Source organism: Hesperophylax consimilis, chromosome 9, assembly GCF_061612785.1.
Source record: "Hesperophylax consimilis isolate HC1 chromosome 9, BYU_Hcon_1.0, whole genome shotgun sequence".
Classification (NCBI taxonomy): domain Eukaryota; kingdom Metazoa; phylum Arthropoda; class Insecta; order Trichoptera; family Limnephilidae; genus Hesperophylax; species Hesperophylax consimilis.
This window is the reverse complement of record NC_142844.1, coordinates 29,323,653-29,340,263: the sequence shown is the minus strand read 5'-3', so window position 1 is coordinate 29,340,263 and position 16,611 is coordinate 29,323,653. Positions and strand designations below refer to the sequence as shown.

At 35.9% G+C, this 16,611-nt stretch overlaps 1 protein-coding gene across 2 annotated transcripts; it reads right to left on the bottom strand.

Moving 5' to 3' along the window:
* Positions 1 to 517: 517 nt before the first annotated feature.
* Positions 518 to 13,169, bottom strand: LOC149421208 (ranBP-type and C3HC4-type zinc finger-containing protein 1-like). 2 transcript variants are annotated; one of them, XM_089635408.1, is made up of 3 exons: positions 12,801 to 13,169; positions 1,605 to 2,046; positions 518 to 1,013 (listed from the first exon to the last, which is right to left on the bottom strand). In XM_089635408.1, the coding sequence occupies exons 2-3, from the start codon at positions 2,022 to 2,024 to the stop codon at positions 720 to 722; spliced, it is 714 nt and encodes a 237-aa protein (XP_089491534.1). In that variant the 5' UTR covers positions 2,025 to 2,046; positions 12,801 to 13,169; the 3' UTR covers positions 518 to 719. The 2 variants fall into 2 exon arrangements, with proteins under 2 accessions (XP_089491534.1, XP_089491535.1); XM_089635409.1 differs by lacking the exon at positions 12,801 to 13,169 and adding an exon at positions 12,674 to 12,777.
* Between the last annotated feature and the right edge of the window lie 3,442 nt (positions 13,170 to 16,611).

The window sequence follows — 16,611 nt, the reverse complement described above, 5'->3', positions numbered from 1 at the left end:
GATAGTTTTAATTTTTTTTTCTGTAAATTATTACATATTATCAAAATAAATAAATTAATTAAATAAATGTAATACAATTATCATAATATACGGATTAGATAATAATTTTAATCCAACACAATAACGCAAAGCGCGCTCTAGCGGAGTAATGTTTTATCACAGTGAGATAAGTGTTTTTATTATTTTGCAATATTATTTTCTTTTAAAAAATGTTCTGACCTACTAAAAAATAAGATATTGAATGAAAAAGGCGTTAAAAACAAAAAAAATAATGTGCGATGGCCGAGAATCGAACTCGGATCAACTGCTTGGAAGGCAACTATGCTGACCATTACACCACCAACGCCAGTTGTCGGGATGAGCTAAGAAGCATTTATATGTTACTTCAAAACTTTGACTAGATCAAATGAACTTTAATCGGTGGTGGGGGTACCCGCATTTTCGTTTCGATCGTGACTCGGTTTTACTCCGTCCCCGAAAATTCATTACGCGCCTAAAGAAGTTTCACTTCAAAAACGAGAATGAAAAAGTATCAAAGTTTTTTATCCTATACAGAACGGTATATTGCCAATCAATTATTATTATTGATAAGCATAACTAAAACAAAGATTTAGAAATGTATGAGGGGATCAATGGATTCAATAGATTACAATGGATTACAATATCAAGAAAACAACATTAGGCGACGTGATGGGTTGTCAGAATACGAGGTTCAATACTTAATTGCAGCCTCGGCAATCTGGGTGGCACCTTCTGCCATTTAAACCACAGAGGCAGCCTCCCGAAGTATCGCCCTGTCCAGATGGGCCCCACCGCTGGCCTCGGGTGGGCCAACAGATGGACAGGCCACATGTGCCACACCTTAGCAGGTCCTGGTCATCGTGGTTCACCACCAGCTCTCTGCAGGACGGACACTTCATAGTCGGCTTGGACCCGCCTGCGTGCTTGTTAAGAGCATCCTGTTTTTGTGCTGTGCAAAACACGCAGTCTTCGATCAAATGGTTTTGAAGCACCTGTAAATGTGAAACGGTTAGTTCTGTCGTTATATCACATGGAGTTGATAGGTACGGCCATTTTTATGCCAAGTCATCAAGCTGACGAAATCGGGACAATGGGAACAACGGCGCAATCTGCAACAATTCAGACAATCGAACGGAACCCACTTTGAAGGATCGCCATTTTGCGTCTCCCAATCTTCGCCCATAACAATAAATACAAAATACTCCGAGCAACGCCAGTTACACGTCAGCTAGTATACATATTCACTTGTTAAAAATCTTAAATCTTTGAAAGTCCTTTACCGATTGCTTTGCAATTTTGACACAACGCTGCATTCGAATACGCGAGCATTATATACCCAATAATGGGCTCGAGCAGACGTTGTCCTGCCACAGACCGCCTTCTATGTAGGGAAGTTAAAATTTGTGGTTCTATGTATTTTTGGATGAGAATTCTGTAAAAAAAAAAATTTAAGATCTTGACAACTGTGCCACTTTTCCAAAACTATCCTTTCTTTAAAGCTGGAACCAACCATACACATTAAAAGTAAATATGATACCGAAAACATCGATTGAGAGATTATTATTCCGATGGAGATTACGTACCTTACGCAACAAAGCATTGAGTCTCCGGCAGTTACGTCCGCCGCACACCCCATCAACGAGAGGAGCCGGATTATTGTCAATGCCTTCAATGCACGGTTTTTCTTCCGCCACTTTGTCGTGCGCAGTCAAATACATGCACAATTCCATGAAGTAGTCGACGATATCGAAGCACTCCTTCATCGTGCAAGGCATGAGGACCATCGTACAAGCCTCTTCACAGTCGATAAATGGGCAAATGATGACGCCATCAATGGCGTTATCGAATCGGGTGGTAATGCAATTCTTGCAAATGGTGTGCAGACATTCTGTCACGATGATCCCAGCCTTGATTTCGCATATCTCGAGACAAGAGCCACATTTGAAGGCTTCTTGCTCGTACAATACTTTGAGTTGTGGATACACGTCTGCGTATTTAGACATGGTTCAATTCGATCTTTTGGACCTGAAATTGATATTTTAACAATAATGAACATAAATATAAACTCTCTTTAAATTGGTCAAGTATAATGGTAGTACTTTTCTCCTTTCTTTCGACCAGGATTTTTGTAATTTCAATAAATTGACACATTTCTGAACTAATGGTCCATTTTTAATCTACTTTATAAAAGTTTGTTATTTAGTCAGATGTGAATTAAAATTAAATAACACAAAATCAAACAATTCTATATTTCTTAAAATTGGTGTCAGAAAAAAATCTAAGAAATACGTAGGAAATATTTTTAATAATTTGATTGATTTATCGGCAAAACCCAACACTTTATTATTATACACCGCAATACACATACACATGTCTCAACTAATTAAACGATATCAGTAAATGCAAAATGTAAGAATAATGACATATTTTAATTTCCATAATTAACCCGGCGCCCATGGACATTATTTTAACCCCCGGGTATAAATATACCCAAATGGGTACTTTACTCGTAAAAGACGTTCTGTCATGTTGTATTACGGTGAGATTTATTAAGACTTCTATTTTTATTTTTTTTACTAGCAAAAAAAAGATACACGAATTACATTACACAATATAGTACAGTTATTAATTACATAATATAATATAAGTATTTGATGTACCCCCATAAATAAGCAGGGCTTGTGTGTATGGGGGTATTGTTATATTGGTTTATATTTGATATGATTCAGTTCAACTGTTCGAAATACTTTTTAAGGTGGCTTTTGAATTCGTTTATATTTGCATTCATGTTTCTAATTTTTTCTGGTAATGAGTTAAAAAATTTAACTCCGAGATATTCATGGTTGAACTGTCCTATTGATTTTTTACATTTAGGAGTAGGAAGTATTGACGTTTGTCTAAGACTTCTGTTATTTTTAAAGGGTGCAATTTTATTTTGAATATTGTTTTTATAAATTTGTAATGTTGCATGGTAGAAGTATAATGCACTTAATTTTCTGACCTAAAATTGTTTGAATAAAAGTTCGGACGAATATGAATAGGGTTTTTTTAATATGGTTTTTATTATTAGTTTTTGTGATATGTAAATTGTTTGTGTTTGATTTTTATATGTACCGCGCCCCAGCCTATAATGCCGTGTTGTATAATTGATTGACAGAAAGCGAAGTATGTGGTTCTAAGTAACTTTTCGTTTAAAATATCTCTTGAAAATCTAAATATATATGTTAGTTTCCTTATTCTGTCGTTCAGAATATTTATATGTGGGGACCATTTTAAACGCTGGTCTATTGTTATGCCTAGGTACTTAATATCGGTCTTGCTTTCTATGTTTGTACATAACATATTGCATTTGTGGTTTTCTGTATTTTTCACAGAGTGGATAGTTATGTTTATTTCTTTAGGTGTTTCTTGTTTTTTTAATGAAAAATGGTAAGTAATAAGTTTTTTTAGAATTTAAAGTCAACAGGTTTTCATCAAACCATAATTTTAGTTCATTGATATCTGTATTTGCCATGTTATTTAATTCAGACAAGGTGTTTGCTTTTAGTAGTAGGACTGTAACGTCAGCGTAAGAGACAATGTCTCCATATTTAAAAATATTGAATATATCATTGACATATATAATAAATAACAATGGTCCCAAAACCGTGCCTTGGGGTATTGAAAAGTCGCTATATTTTGAATCGCTGACTAATAATCGCTGACTAATAATTGCTGTAATTTTACTTGTTTAGGTCTTTTATGTAAATAACTAGTTATCCATGCTAAGACTTTTCCACTAATCCCTACTGATTTTAATTTACTTCTTAATTTTTTATGTGATATGCTGTCGAAAGGTTTTTTTAAGGTCTATAATATTTATTATTATTTAAATTATTAATTATTATTTTATGGCCAAGACATTTTTTATCGGAATCTAGGGCCGTATATAAATAGTTGGTTATTTTTGCTATCGCGTCGTGAGTACTTGTATTTTTTTTAATCCGAAATGGTTATAATTAATTATTTTATTTTCTTCTAAAAATGTCCAAATTTGTTTTTTTACATTTTTTTCATATATTTTTGATATATTCGATAGAAGTGAAATCGGGCGATAATTTTGTGGATCTTTACGACAGTCTGTTTTATAAATGGGGGTTATAATTGCTCTTTTATAGTTATTGGGAAATTCGCTATTTGCTAGACTTAGGTTTATTATATGTGTTATGGGGAGAATTAAGTATTCTTTCATCGATTTTATTGTTTTAGTATCTATGTTATCAAAGCCGAGGGCAGAATCTCCTTTTAGTTCCGAAATAGTTCTGTCAATATCGATTTCTGTGACTGGGTGAAATTTATTAATTTGACATTGTGTTATTTGTTGTGGATTAGATATATTAGTCTTATTTATGGATTTTGCTAGGTTTTTTCCCACGTTATTAAAATAGTCATTTAAAATATTACAACATTTTTTTGTGTCATTTTGTACGTTATATATTATTTCCCCATCTGAGATTTCTGATATGTGAATATATTTTTTCTTTTTATTTATTATTTCATTTATTGTTGACCATATATTTTTATTATTGTCTTTAGCTTCTGTTATAATTTTTGAGTAATAGTCGTTTTTCGTTTTTCTTATTAGTGTAGTTAATATATTTTTATACTTTTTATAGTATAATACAGTTTTACTGTTAACTAGTGGCCTTTGTGTTACTTTATAAAGTTATTTTTTTTCCTAATGGCTTTTATTAATCCTAGAGTAATCCAAGGTTTAATTTTCCTTGTTTTTGTGTTGTGGACGATCTGTCTTGTTTTTGTTGCTTCTGTGGGACTACTTTATTTCCTCCCACATGTGGCAATACCTTCGTAAATTAATCCGCTGCTAGACGCAAGCAAGCTGGAGAAGAGAAATCTCCATTCCTGTTTCAACCTTCGATCCTACCGCCACTCTCTCTACTTTTTCTGCCACCGTCTCCGCGTTCTGTAAAATTGTAATATTCGTCCTCTTGAATAAATTTAATTAATTGTGCAGACACTCATTTCAATCTCCCATCTCCTGAACACAATTTACGGTTCGGGCAGCCGCCGTAAATTACAAATAAGTATAGCTCTCATACGCACACATCGCTGCCACACTTCTAAAACGTGTTTTGGCACTTTGGTTGGCGCATTTATTTTTTAAAATTTCTGCTTATTTTTAAATTTTTAATGATTTTTCTAATAATTTGTAGTCTATTTGGGATTATGGAAGATTTAATTTGGGTTTTAAGTTTAGTTTTCTATATGTATCATGTAATAGGCATCTAAAAGTTTAAACACATTTCAAAATAATCGTAATATATACCAATGCGTGTTTGAGAAATATTTGTCAAAGTTTGCAAATTTGCTTAATTAAATATGGTTTTATTCTTATGAGGTGGTATTATAACAGTTAACAAGAAACAAACAACAGGGAAGCGACAAAATATTCGTAAAAAATCCTCAATGTTTGGTATCACAGTTTTCATATTTTAATTGCATTGTGTCCGTTTGTAATATTAAAATCTGAAAGAGTCTATTATTTGCTTTCAAAAACAGGTTTTAATTTAAGTGTACATTGAAAATCTGTCATGAGGGTATATTTATAAATAAATTAACAATACATATAATATAACTAAATGGGGTATGCAGAGAGGATATACAACCGAGTAACAAAATATGACATCCCCGCTGTTGCGGCGTGAATGGACTGTAATTGCGGTATTTTGTGATATTGTTTGATCGACTTACCAATATCTCCAAACTGTCGGCACCTTCCACTTTGCTCTGCTTTAATCACCGGTGGGGGTAATTGTTAGTATTGGAGGAGGTCAAGGAAAGGGAATAGTGATATTGGATTTTGCGAAATGGTTCAATGCGTTATAGATTGCTATTTTTATGCACTATTTCACGGCGATATTTGCGGTATAACATTTGCCGTTTTTAGCGCGGCGCGGTGGTTTTAATAACTCAAGATAGGTTATGCGGAAAGCGGTTGTACTTGCGGGCGGCGCGATACTATAACAACTGACGCATGTAGGTGCAAGGCGCGGAACGCGGGTGGGAAACAACTCGAACCAAATACTATGCAACAATAACTGGCCCGAGCATGCCCCCCGCCTTGACCAATGGTCAAAGTAACTAATACAACAAAGAAAAAAAAATGAAAAACAAAAACACGTTATGAAAGGATTCAATAAACAATACTGAACCCGCGGTAGAACTAAATTCTAAATTAACTAAATCTAAGATAACGTTAAAGTTATTGCGTAGGCAGGGGACAGAGTTTAACGACTGCCCTGCGATATGTTCCGGAGTTAGTCTTAACGTCCGCAACGCGGATCACCCCATCAACGCCGGGGTGGACGTTTACCACTACGCCAATAGGCCATTGTAGTGGTGCGATATTGTCACTCTTAATTATTACCACGGTGCCTTTCGTTATTGGATTCGAATTTGTATTCCATTTCTGACGCGATTGCAGCGTGTTCAGATACTCCATTTGCCATCGATTCCAGAAAGTCTGGACGAGACGATCGACAAGATGTTTTCGTTGCAGCAAATTTACTGGCGCATCTGACAAATCAGCAGCGGGAAAAGATTGTAATGGAGTGAGCGTTAAAAAATGCGCGGGTGTTAAAGGCAATGGAGCCGAAACATCGGTAACGCTGAGCACTGATAATGGGCGTGAATTTAGAATAGCTTCAATCTGATGAAGAACCGTTTGCATCTCTTCGTACGTGAGAAGAGATGTACCCACAACTTTATTTAAGTAACATTTAATGCACTTAATGTTACTCTCCCAGATCCCACCGAAGTGGGGTGCTTGTGGAGGATTCATCTTCCACTCGATACGGTTTTCCAACAAATTTTCTGAGAATTCTTTCTTGTAGTCCGGTGACTCTAAAAGTTCGAATAAAGCCTTCAAATGCGATTTAGCTCCTACGAAATTTGTCCCATTATCAGAATACATTACATTTACAGGCCCCCGACGGGATAGAAAACGTTTGAACGCGTTGAGAAAGACTTCAGTCGAGAGGTCTGAAGCGAGTTCAATGTGAACCGCGCGGGTCACCAGACAGATAAATAAGCAAATGTATGCCTTTTGGCTTCTAACACCCCGACGTCTATGCGGGATTATTTGAAGCGGCCCAGCGTAGTCGACCCCCGTGTGCAGAAAGGCCTTAGCTTCGCGGACGCGGCAAGCGGGTAAATCTCCCATTATTGGGAATTGCGGTTTGGGATTGACTCTAAAGCATGTATTGCACTGATGCACGCGTTTCCGAATCAAATTGCGCGAAGAAAGTATCCAAAACCTTTGCCTCAACAGAGACATAAGTAAGGTGGGTCCCGTATGCAAGTTCTTAGTGTGGTAATAATCTACTATTAAATCAACTATATGATCATGAGCGGGTAATAAAATAGGATGACGACTATCAAATTCGAGTTCGGCGTTTCTCAATCTGCCTCCTACTCTTAGGAGACCGTCCTGAATAAATGGATTTAATTTAGCAAGAACTTGCCGTACTTTCTTGCCGTCGTTCACTGACTTCATATCATCGGAAAAATGTACTTGCTGAACTGCCTTTATAATAGCGATTTCTGCAATGTCAATATGGCTTAACTCAAATTTACGCGGCAATTTCCTAATGAAGCGAAACACGTAAATGACAATTCGAATTAATTTCGACTACGAATGAATGCGAGAAGCCAACGTGCATAATAAAGGTGACACGATTGTCTTGAGGCGATTATCGGTTTTAGGTTTCATTTCGGGTGGATCAGCTACACGAGAGCACAAGCCAAAAGTAGTTGGCTGTTCATACTGATTGGGTTTCAATTCCGGTAACTGTTCTGAATTTGCGTGCTTAAATGGTGAAATAGGCCACTCGAAATGCGGCTGGCAAAGCCATTTTGGACCATTCCACCAAATGTCATTTGCTATCAATTGCGATGGTAGCATACCTCTTGACAGGCAGTCGCTAGGGTTATCAGCACCTGCGACATGATAAAAATGACTACTGTTTAAATTTTCGTGTATTTTTGCTACACGATTGGCAACAAAGGTTTGCCAGCGGTGAGGTGATGAATGAATCCAACTTAAAGTTACAGTCGAATCAGAAAAGGCAAATGTTGAATGAATAGTAAACCTAGCGGAGTAATTATCAATTACCTTTTTTAACAGGTGCGATAACAATAATGCAGCGCATAATTCTAGGCGTGCTAAGGAGACGATTTTTAGCGGCGCTACCTTTGATTTTGCGCAAACTAATTGAACCTTAATTCGGTTATCAGGAGTGGTCACATGAGCGTATACCACTCCTCCATATGCCTTTTCGCTGGCATCCGCAAATCCAACAAGTATTAACGTGCATCCTTCAGTGACTCCTATATGACGTGGAATACGAATCGACGATATTGACGGCAATTCCGCGTTGAACTGCTGCCACTGTTGTGATATCCTTGCGGGTGGGATTTCGTCCCAATCGATTTTTAAATTCCACAGCTCCTTTATTAGAAGCTTGGCTTGTACAATTATAGGTGCTACCAGACCCATCACGTCAAAGAGTCTAGCGACAGATGATAAAATATTGCGTTTCGTACAAGTTCGATTGTCTGGAGTAACTTCAAATGCGAAAATGTCATCCGAAGGATGCCATCGTAGCCCAAGGATTTTTAGCGATGCATCATTATCGAAAGTTACACTTTGCGACAGGCGAAGTTCCAATGAAACGTTTTCTAAAACTGTGCTGGAATTGGATGCCCACTTAGCGAGTTGAAAACCTCCTGACTGGAAGAGCTCAATCAACTCTTCAGCCGCGCGGATAGCTTCTTGCTCATTTAAAGCAGAGCTAGCGATGTCACCTACATAAACATCTCTATTAATAATATCCTTTGCAAGAGGGAAGCGAGCGCCTTCATCTAACATTAATTGTTTGATTGCTCGAAGGGCTAAGAACGGACTACATTTAAGACCGAATGTTACGCGATTGTATTGGTAAGCCTGAAGCGGCTTTTGCGGATCGAATCTATATAAAATTCGTTGATAACGACGATCTTCTTTGCGAACATTTATACATAAATACATTTGACGAACGTCTGCGGATATTGCGATAGGAAAAAGGCGTAAATTCAGAAGAATGCAAAATAAATCATTCTGTAGGCTTGGTCCCGTGTGTAAAATATCGTTCAAAGATAAACCAGTTTTTGTCTTTGCGCTTGCGTCCAGAACCACTCTCACCTTTGTTGTCAATTTATCTTCACGCCTAACTGCGTGATGCGGGATGTAGTATGCGTTTTCTGACGGTAAGGCTTCCACCTGGGACAGATAACCTTTATGAATATGTTCTCTTATTACTTCATCATAAAGCGGTTTTAGTTCTGGCAGATGATTAAATTTTCTTTCTAGTGAGTAAAACCGATTTTGCGCAGCTTGCAATGAATCACCTAAGTCACAAGGGTTGCTTTTGAATGGCAAAGCCACTTCATAAGAACCGTCCTCGAGGCGAGTTGTGGTGCCTTTAAAAATGTCTTCAGCTTCTTTTTCTTCGAGGCTGTGAACTGGTTCCGAACCAATATCTTCGATTTCCCAGAATTTTTGCATTAAGTTCTCAATTTCGTGCGTAGCGCAGAAAGTGAATGCGGTGTTTGGTTGAGAATTTACTGGGGCGTCACCCATAAAAACATAACCTAATGTGGTTTGAATCGCGACTGGAAAACCGGGGGTGATTATCTTATTTGGTAGCAACAGTTGAGAGAACAGACTGACGCCAATTAGCAAATCGATTGGGCCTGGCATTGCCCAGGTGTCGTCTGCCAGCGGAACATTTATAAATTTATATGACGTCAAGTCCACCTTGCAAGTAGGTAAATGAGCGGTAATTTTTTCTAAAACTAGAGCGGTTATGGAGTATTTGAAGTAGGGATCAATCCTAGATTGAATTGTCAATGTGACACTTCCTCTTATTGATTGCGTTTTGCCACCTAAACCCTGGACTGCGAAGCGCGTTCCTGAACTGACTGCCAGGCCTAATTTTTCACAACATTGTGAAGTTATATAATGTTTTTGTGAGCCTGGGTCTAGAAGACAGCGGACGGTATTCTCTTCACCGTTTCGATCAACAGTGTGAACTTTGGCGGTAGCAAGAACTTCAGTGGTTGCCCCTTGTCGCGTGGTTGCTGACATAGTACATATCGGCGGTTCTGCATCGTTAGGTTGAGTTTCTCCATTGGATGTGGAGGCGTTTGCTTGACTGGGTTTATCAAAATGAAGAAAAGTATGGTGCTTGCCATGACACTTATGACAAGTGCCTTTTGATTTACATTTTGTAGATGTATGTTGCGGGCTCAAGCAATTAAAACACAAAGATTTTTCCTTTGCGAAGGAAAACCTTTCCTTTGGTGATAATTTTAAAAATTGTGTACAAGTGTACAGTTGCGTGTGGTTCTCATTTTGACAATAAAGGCATTTTGATTGCGTACTCGTGTAAGTATGATGTGTGCGGAGTTGAGCTGTGCGACCAGTTCCACCGGAACTGGTTGAATGTGTGTTGGCGGTGTTAGGTCCACGAGTTGTTGAAGTTCGTTGCAGAATTTTGACCTGATCTTGCACAAACGACACCAATTGCTTGCAGGTGGGAATCTCAATTTCTCGAACTGAGAGCTCAAATGCTTGTGCAGTTTGCGACTCTAACTTCTGCAAAGCGCATTGTAGTAATATAAAATCCGAAAGGTCTTCTATTCCCAATTGTTTTAGTGCGGCGATAGATGCTGAATATTTTTCTATAAAAACTGTCAGATTGTTTGCGTTGTGAGCTACGGTTTTTGAATGAAATATGTTATTCAGGTAATAAGTGGCAAGAGATCGCTTATCTTGATATTTATTGACTAGCGTATCCCAGATTATTTTATATGTGTCTCCAGTTGGCACTAAACCTGACGTAACATTTTTCGCGGTTCCAGTTAATTTTCCAATTAAATATTGTACGCGTTGCGAATCAGATAGTTGTGAATTTAAATGAACATTTGTTTTGAATGTTTCATAAAATAGGTGCCAATTTTCCATCCGTCCATCAAACGTAGGTAATTCTATAGCGGGTAACTTAATAAAATTATTATTATTAGTCGTAGCAGCACATGCAGATGTAGATGTTTGCGGTTTTGTAGCTAAATTTGGTTTTAAATTATTTCGTGCGCGAATAATACGTGTGTATAATTCTTCAAACTGTTCCCAGCTTGAATAATCTGGTTCAGAATTCGGGTCTGACGTAAGAGTATTCTCGTTAATTTGATCAATAATTAATTCAAATTTATTTTTAATTTCTAAAATACTTTCAGATTCGGACATAAATGCTTCACCTGAGCGTGACGCTTCGAAATTAATTGGCAAATTATTTGCAAGCAAAACTAAATTTTGAACCCTTTTTAGAATAATATCTCTTTTACCTTTTAGTAAAACTAATTGTCTTTTTAGTTTGTCTTCCATTTTTAGAATTATTTGCAAACTAAAAGTTTAATTATTTATAAAATAATGCGCAAGAAATACAAGTGTACTGGGCGACAATTTGTACTGACGAATTATAGTGGAGAAGTTATTTTCCAAATAATTAAATATATTGTGCCATAAACTCAAGCGATGTTTACGTACGTACTTAGGTTGGCATTAATACATAGACGAATATATTACGCTGGAATATCTTTGCGATTTGCACCGAATAAATTTGCTACAACAACATCGATAAATAATTTAATTACCCAAAATATCAAAGAGTACCTATACCTAGGCATGTAATTTCAAATAGCGGACGAGTGTTGCTAACTGAATCCTTGCACAAATGAATGCGATTGAATAGGAACAAAACTACATTTAAATAATGCGGCTCGAAGTGACCAAATGTTGCGGCGTGAATGGACTGTAATTGCGGTATTTTGTGATATTGTTTGATCGACTTACCAATATCTCCAAACTGTCGGCACCTTCCACTTTGCTCTGCTTTAATCACCGGTGGGGGTAATTGTTAGTATTGGAGGAGGTCAAGGAAAGGGAATAGTGATATTGGATTTTGCGAAATGGTTCAATGCGTTATAGATTGCTATTTTTATGCACTATTTCACGGCGATATTTGCGGTATAACATTTGCCGTTTTTAGCGCGGCGCGGTGGTTTTAATAACTCAAGATAGGTTATGCGGAAAGCGGTTGTACTTGCGGGCGGCGCGATACTATAACAACTGACGCATGTAGGTGCAAGGCGCGGAACGCGGGTGGGAAACAACTCGAACCAAATACTATGCAACAATAACTGGCCCGAGCACCCGCAATGCTTTTTAATTGCTAATGTCTTTCTCGGGTGCCTCCGACTTTTTCTCTTTTTCTTTTTGTCGCAGATATCATTAAACTAGGGAAAAATTATAATATGTAAACAGGATATATATTTCAGAATCATGAGAACCAAAAGAATTTCCCAGTTTTAAACTTTTTGTTATTTCTTGGGAAATACTGAATAATATCGAAAACAAAGGCGTCAAAATGTTATCGACACATGGTGAGGTCACCGTTCATAAAACACTAAAATACTGGCCGACTCCAGAAGAGATCGGCAATTATGGCTATTATAATAACATCAATAAAACTCGTATAACAATTATACTCACTGACTTGAGGGTATGGAATAGTTCAACAAATAAATGCAGCATACTTTTGTAAAAATATATTCCTGTCGAGAAAAGAATCCTGACGGGTACAGTACAAATAACCGCGCAATAGAATATTTGGACTCACCTAATTATATTGTGGCACTCTTATCGTGTTACTAATAACAGCGATGACTGGCGATGACCGATGAGGCTGACTGCAATTGAAGACTGACACAATATTCTTAATCGCTTGAATAGCGACTGTGTTTTGGTCAGAGGCGTTATTTTGTTTAAAACATTTTATGCAAGCTTATTTATTTATTATATGTCCCCATTGGGCTTTTACATACAAACAAATAAAACGAGAAGATACTTTTATTAATTACAACAATACTCTTTTGATAGTAAAAACATATTTTGATCTACTCCTGTCAAAATTAAACATTTAAACTGTTTACAGTGAATTATTACACATAAATATTATCGAATATTAACAAGCAGCACTTATTTACTAACATAGCAGTATTTAGCATTGGAAGTGCTTCTGTAGTGTGTCAACAAAAGCAATAACAAATCATCGACTCCCAACAGTGATAAGCAGTGAATAGTGAATTTTTAAACGTTTCACAATGGATGTGCAAAATTTCATCTCCAAAGCAGAAATAGCTGTCAATGCCTTAAATAAGGTACTTTTTGATCCGGCCAACAAATTTAATAAGGATCAAATCTCTAAAATTTCCCCAATTGCATGTGAAATTTTAAGTGCCATAAGTACCATGTCTTCAGCTGTAGCATCCAAAACTGCTAATTTAGAAGGTGAACTGCGTGCATACAAGGATATTAGAGCAAATCCTTCTCAAAATAACTTTATTATTTGCGAGGCAATTTCGGAAATGAATGAACAACAAATGAGATCTAAAAATATTATTATTTGCAATGTGCCCGAAAGCATTAAGACAACAGAAGCTGGCAGGATCTTGGATGACCAGGCAGCTGTCACCAGTATAATCGGTGTAATCGACAATTCAGCAAATGAAAATATTTCTAAATTTTATAGGGTTGGAAAATTATTAAATGACAAGCCTAGACCAATAAAAATTGAACTACATTATTCAATACAATCGAGAAATATTCTAAGCAAACGAAGTCTTCTCAAGCACAATGTCAGAATTTACCCCGACTCAACACCGGCGCAACAAAAATTTCTAAGCGATCTGAGGGTTCAGCTGGAGAAAAGGAAAGAAAATGCTGAAGATGTCACCATAAAATACATTAACTCCAACCCCCGAATCGTGCCGAATCGACCAAAAAACTAGGAAGTTACAAAAATATTCAAGCAATCCCACCTAACCGAACCAGAACTATAAAAATCTATTATAAAAACATCCGCGGACTGCGATCAAAACTCGATGACCTACAAGCAGCTCTACCTTCTCATCATTATACTTACGGAAACCTGGCTAAACTCGGAAATCAAATCGACTGAACTCGGTCTTACTAAATACAAAGTATTTCGTTGCGACAGAAACGTCAGATCAAGTTCCAAGTCAAGAGGTGGAGAAGTTTTAATTGCAATAAAACAGAAGTTGTCAGCAAGAAAATTAACCACGAAACACAATAACATCGAATATCTTTTTGTGCAAATAACGACTCCTCTCGAGAAAATTATATTTGGAACGGCCTATCTACCACCACTTTTTGACCCTCAGTCATATAGAAACCACTGTGAAGACATCGAAACAATTTCATCAAAATATCCTCAATCGAAAATTGTTATTCTTGGGGATTATATCTTACCAAACTTAATATGGAAAGCAAATAACTGTGGTCTCATCATAAACGAAAGTGAAAACGATCGTGCACGTGAAATTTTGGACATGGTAAACTTTCTAAACTTTCATCAACATAATTTTATATATAACAGTAACAATCGCTTATTAGACTTAGCTTTATCAAACTATCCTGAAATGTCTGTTGAACTCTCAAATGATCCACTTCTACCTATAGATAATCATCATCCTCCCCTATACATTAAATTAAATATGACATATGATAATGAAAGGAAACCTTCACAAAGCGTCCTAAACTTTAAACGAGCCGACTTCGACTCAATTAACTGCCACCTCTCAAATACAGACTGGTCTTTTTTATCCGATGAAAGCGTTGATGAATCGTTAGATAAACTTTATTTATATTTTTCTAATACTATTGACTCCTATGTATCTTTTTACACACCGAGAAGCTATACCTACCCGGTTTGGTTTTCATCAGAGCTTACAGCCTCTCTTCAGCAAAAAAAGAGTCAACACAAAAAATTCAAACAAAGTAAATCCATAAATGATTATATAATCTTTAGCAAAACTAGGAAAAAATGTAAAGATCTTTCCAAACAATGTTACAAAATGTACATAACCTCTGTCGAGGACACTGTCTTTAAATCCAAAAACCTTTGGAAATTTCTTAAAAAAATGAACAATGAAAACACAGACTACCCGCCAATAATGCAAATGAATAAAAAAATATGGTATAATATCATATACTTTAATAATAATAATATTTTAATAATAATAATAATAATATAAATAAAATATATTTTTCAATTATATTTTTTTAATTATAATATATATTTTAATAATTATCAATAAATAATAACTTAATAATATAATCGGTTTGAAAAATAAACAATAACTAAGACTCCCACCATGATAGCGCCATCTGTTGGGATGTTTAAAAGAAGCTTTTAGTTCGATGTTCTACCGTATTAAAAAATTCAAATAGGCGCCACCGGCAGGCCTATTTTAATAGTAATATAAAAATCTAAGTGTCCTTTCTTAAATTATAGTATAAAAAATATTAAATTAACTTTTAAAAATGGAAAAATATAATACCAATAATTTATCGTTTAGTTTTGTTAAATAAACGTATCTAAAGTTTTATAATCTGCATTTTAAAAACAAGTACAATTAGTGTTTATGAAAAAATTAAACTACGAACCTATTTTATTTATTTTTAGTTTTTTTTTTCGTAAGTTTAAAGAAAACTCTTTCAGGTATTTTTTGACGATATTCAGCTTTTAATAGTATTTTTTAAAACGCACGCATTACGGTCTGAAAAAGGTCATATTTTCGATTTGATTTTGATAATTACTAAGCCTATGTTAATTTAAAAAATGTATAAAAAAAAATTTACTTGTTGAAAACACTATCATTATCGATTTGCTTAATAATATTATCATTATTTTAAATTAATAAAAAACTACACTCGGCCTTAAGATGATTACGCAATTGGATTTTCGTTGTGCATTCTAAACACAAAACTGGTTTTAAATTTGATTTTCATTCACTGATTTTCATAACGTTTTAAATCATGACGTTTCAGAGGTTTATCGCCGTGTTACTGTCAAAAATATAAACATTCTTTACTTCTTCATGGTAGATGGTTTAATTTATTTTTTAAGATGCTTGTATTATGTTCTTATAATATAATAATGTGTGGCTGTAATGACTGGTAGTGGTTTTTTAAGGTCGTAATCCGACAACCTCCGCACAAGAGTACCAACTGCTCCCAACCATCTGGATCCACTGCGACTATGGCATCCCCCATTGGGGTATTTTGTGAGGCTGAAGGTATTAGATAAGGTAAGGAGGTGGGGATGAGGAAGGTGGGAGGTATCTGGCTAATCAGATCTATACACTAAACACGTCTAAAGATATTTCACGCATCGTTTGAATTCTGATTGGTGGTTTTACACCAGGACGATTCTGTGAGTATATTTATTAAATTTATTTAAATAATTTATTTATTATATACTAAAAAAATACAATGACTGTCCAACTGGGAAGGTTTTCCGTTTCAGGACAATCAAATTGATAGGTTTAATTCATATGAAGTAGGTAATGTAACACAAATACTGTTATATCTCTGCTTACTGGCAGATTTAGTGTGTTGGGAACTCT

What these genes read in the sequence shown, in the direction of transcription:
- LOC149421208 (XM_089635408.1), bottom strand. Translation starts at nt 2,024, where the DNA reads ATGTCTAAATACGCAGACGTGTATCCACAACTCAAAGTATTGTACGAG. An exon ending in TCAATGCTTTGTTGCGTAAG is followed by an intron (nt 1,014 to 1,604) that starts GTACGTAATCTC and finishes TCACATTTACAG; the next exon opens with GTGCTTCAAAACCATTTGAT.